We start from the raw sequence: 4,367 nt of genomic DNA on the forward strand, positions 1-4,367 counted from the left end.
GCTAACAAAATGAGTCATTTTGGCCATTGAGCTTCAGTTTTATCCTGTGTGTTGTTTTGAAAATGTGATGTGAGTGGGCAAATGTTTTTAAGCAATCGAGAAAAACTTTAATTAACAACATGTTTATGATAGTAATGATTAACAATAGGTTTCAGATCGTCTAACCATGAAAGTGCATAATGATGCGTGAATATTAATAAGAATGTGTGTGTGTGTGGTGTGTGGGGGGGTGGTGTGTGTGTGCGTGTGTGTGTGTGGGGGGGTTGTGTGTGTGTGTGTGTGTGTGTGTGTGTGTGTGTGTGAAGAGTTCATTTGCAAAAACAGATAACTCTGTATTTAACAATTTTCAAAAATCATGTTTTTTTCATTGTGCACTCCAATTAATCTCAATCAAACTGCAGTTGGGTTATTTTGATAAGTTTTGATAAGGTTAAAACGTAACTAAAAATACAGCTAACTAATAAAATAAAACACTACACACACACACACACCCACACACACACACACACATATATATACAATTGATATTGTTTCTTCTGTTGTTTATTCTGACATTATTTGCTTGAATATAGATTTAATATCTCCTTATTCGGCTTGTCTGCTTCTGAACACAAATGCTGATTAATATAATAATAATTTGAGGTGAATGACCGAGAGCTCAACCTGTGAGTAAGATAACAAATCACTGGCTCTGCTATCTCAGACCCTTAAAAGGTTTTAGCGACTCATACAATACACGCTGAAATAAAAATGAAGAATATTGATATGACTTTTCAAGCAGTAGAATATAGCCACTGTAGCCACTACTGATGAATAACAAACAGTGATATAAACCTCCAAGAAAAAGAAAAGTGAAATACTTTTATCTGTTCGGATTATATTATCAGTCCTTATCCAGTGACATACTGAACTTTCGGCCCAAACGCGAGCCCAGAGCCCAGATAATATGACTCTATTAGTCCTTGGTGACTTGGTACAGACTGAGTTAATGACAGCTGAGTGTGATAAATGTCATTAACCCCTTCTTTCCCCGTGCTGACCATGATTCAGCTCGTGAACCTTACCGTCTCCACGTGGAGGAAACCTTTTCCTTGAAAGTGAATGGTCTGGTCCAGGTCAGAAAGGTCAAGGCTGAAGATTAGTCACATGTTACATGAGCTGCTATAAATAAGCCTGGGAGGACTGTCCCAATGACAACAGCTTCACATCAGAGGAAAATGAGACAGTGCTTCAGCGACCGGCATCCTCGTGGGATTCTCTTCAGCATCCTAAACCGTGAATGTGACGGTTATCCAGACACACGCAGCTGTCACTGTCAGCGTTCGGTGTGCTTGAGAAACCCAGAGACCACCTGCCGTCTGGCTCTTGGGGTCCTGATGAGAACCATTCACTTCATACAGAGCTTCCCTTCCTTCCGAAAGCTGGCGCTCAGGGACCGGCTCGTCCTTGTTGAGAAGCGCTGGGTGCCGCTCTTCCTCCTGGGTCTCGCTCAGGAGCACGTCACTTTCGAGGTGAGGGTCGTCCCTGCGGCCAGCATCCTTAGAAACATACTGATGAGCGAGCGGCAGAAGCCAGACGACTGTCGGCCCACCCTGGGAGAAGTGCACAAGCTCAAGACGTTCCTCAGCGAAGTCCGGAGCCTGGATCTGAGTCTCAAAGAGTATGCATGTCTCAAAGGTGCAGTACTCTTCAGTCAAGGTGAGGTTTAAAAATAAATGCATGAACATGGCAAAAAGTGTGCTTAATTGTATTGAATGTGCACTTGTAGGTAATGTAATATTAATGAAGTAAAAGGCCACTGAAGTGTACTAAAAGAGAGTTCACTTTCATGGCTAGTGCTACCTTTTAAAAAAGTGCACTTTATAATAATATTGAATGAAAATTTTTACCTTAAAGTACATGTAAAATCAGATTAATAATCATTTTGGTGCATTTTAAATAAGTACACTTACGACTAACATACAAAAGCACATGAGTTACTTCATTATAATTTGAATTGTATGTTATTCAATATGGTGTCATTTTATTTAATGTATATTTATATATGTTATACTGTATTATATATATATATATATATATATATATATATATATATATATATATATATATATATATATATATAGATAGATAGATAGATAGATAGATAGATAGATATGTGTGTATGTGTGTGTGTGTATGTATGTATATTATATATATATATATATATATATATATATATATATATATATATATATATATATATATATATATATAAAAAACCTTTGTGCATGAATTTGTAAGCATAATTAATCAAATAGATAACACATAATAACAAAGAGCAATGTCACGTATACAGCATTTAGCTATTTATCTTTGTTAATGTTAGTTAATAAAAATTCATAGCAGTCCAGTGTCGTGTCAATGAGGAAATGTGATGCTATAATGCTTCCCGTCTGTAGACATAATGTTGCCAAGTTTATTTTTAAACATGCAGGTGAAGGTTCAGATGATAAATACAGTCTCGTTTGGCTGTACTATTTAACTGTGGCCCTCTAGAGGTTAAAAAATACACTGCATAAATCTTGCGGAAGAACATTGTTTTGGTCGTGCTTCGGTTCTGCTGCGGATGAATCCGGTTGTAGGAACCGATGCACACATGGATAAATCTTATCACAGCGCATGGGCAAATCAATTATTATTTTTGTTTGTTTCTACAACAGTGATTCCCCGGAGGTTTACCGTTGTGAATGATCCATGGAGGTTTTTTCCGCCCCCAGTTTCAGCTTAAACGCTACACACAGTTTGAACTACTTCTGAAGTGATAATAGCAATTATTTTTTTTTTTTTGGCACCTCACATTAATAATAGCCTATTATTTTGTTTTTATATATCAAAACAGTATAGCTTTAATATGCATTGACCTGATAATATTAATATATCATAAATCATATTAAACAGTTATAAAATGATTTTGTTTCCTACTTTTTATTTATTTATTGGCATGTAAATACTTTACATTTATACTCAGAAACTTAGCTATATATTTTCACTGAATAGCAATTTAATCCCTGCATCTAATTTAAATTTAAGTTCTAATTCTAATTTAATTTAAGTAAACTGACGTTACCACAATCCTGATATGAACAAAGCATCACGCACAAATACAAGCAGAACAAACTGTATGCAAGTAGGTTATATGTCACTGTGCTGCACACAAAAATGTCTTTGCATTAGAAACGAAACATCAAGTTTCAAGCAAAACGTTTCAGAAAAGAAGTTCATTACATGTGGAATGTTTACAGTGTCCATGTTCATAATGTGAGGAACTACACCTTTGGTTCCTCTGCTGTATATAATCTGTTATATAAACATGTCATGTGCAGTGCGGTTCCTGTATTCTGCGTCTGGTTTTCTTCAGGTTGTATAATGTTTGAGATGATGACGGGGTGTTGTGTATAATTCTGTGTTGTGTCAGATGCTCCTGGATCGAGGAGCTCAGCAGCGATGGCAGGACTGCAGGAGGAGGCACATCCTCACCCCACAGATCACCGCACGCTCACAGACGTGCTGTTCATGGCCGGCGCTCTACAGGTGGAGGCCCAAAGCCTGGTGACAGAGCTGTTTTTCAGACCCATCGCTGGCCGGATAGATCTCCACAAACTCCTCCATGAGATGATTGTTAAACAATGACCTGCTGCAGGAGCGAGTCTTAAAACCTGTGAACGAGTTCATGTTTTTGAACTTTCGGTTCCATCATTTCAAAGTCAATCTGTCTTTTAAAAGCCAGCTCTTTTTTTTTTAGTAGATTTAAATAAAGTCCTGAAGATGTGTCAGAAGCTCGATGATGTTGAAGTCATGTGACCGTGGTGTAGTTCCTTTATAGCATACATTTAGCTTTTTACTTAAAGAGATAGTTCACCCAAAAATGAAAATTCTGTCATTAATTACTCACCCTCACATCGTTCCAAACCTGTGAGATCTTTGTTCATCTTCAGAACACAAATGAAGATATTTTTGATGAAATCCGAGAGCTCTCTGACCCACCCATAGAAGGATCCCAACACGATCAACGTCCAGAAGCGTAGCAAGGAGATCGTTAAAATAATCCATGTGACATCAGCGGTTCAACCGTAATTTCATGAAGCTACGAGAATACTTTTTGTGTGCAAATTGTTGACTTTATTCAACAATTTGTCTCCTCTGTTAAACAATGCATGCAACACATGTACACAGATTCATTGTTTACGTTCAGATCAAAGTGTAAACAACGTAAACTAACGTATCTGCGTTTATATGTTGCATACCTTGTTTACTTATGTGATACTCTCCAAAATGGCGCTAGGGTGACGCGGAGGAGATGAATTGTTGAATAATGTCATCATTATTGT

The 4,367-nt window shown here is 37.3% G+C and overlaps 1 protein-coding gene across 1 annotated transcript; it reads left to right on the forward strand.

The window, feature by feature from the left end:
* The first annotated feature begins 522 nt into the window (after window positions 1–522).
* Window positions 523–4,095, forward strand: nr0b2b (nuclear receptor subfamily 0, group B, member 2b). The gene is made up of 2 exons (XM_019066209.2): window positions 523–1,698; window positions 3,455–4,095. The coding sequence occupies exons 1-2, from the start codon at window positions 1,191–1,193 to the stop codon at window positions 3,667–3,669; spliced, it is 723 nt and encodes a 240-aa protein (XP_018921754.2). The 5' UTR covers window positions 523–1,190; the 3' UTR covers window positions 3,670–4,095.
* Window positions 4,096–4,367: the final 272 nt, after the last annotated feature.

This window comes from Cyprinus carpio, chromosome B19, assembly GCF_018340385.1.
Source record: "Cyprinus carpio isolate SPL01 chromosome B19, ASM1834038v1, whole genome shotgun sequence".
Classification (NCBI taxonomy): domain Eukaryota; kingdom Metazoa; phylum Chordata; class Actinopteri; order Cypriniformes; family Cyprinidae; genus Cyprinus; species Cyprinus carpio.

Bases quoted from the DNA above. Each gene is read 5' to 3' on its own strand.
- nr0b2b (XM_019066209.2), top strand. From the start codon at position 1,191: ATGACAACAGCTTCACATCAGAGGAAAATGAGACAGTGCTTCAGCGAC. The intron at 1,699-3,454 runs GTGAGGTTTAAA...GTGTTGTGTCAG, and splicing joins TGCAGTACTCTTCAGTCAAG to ATGCTCCTGGATCGAGGAGC.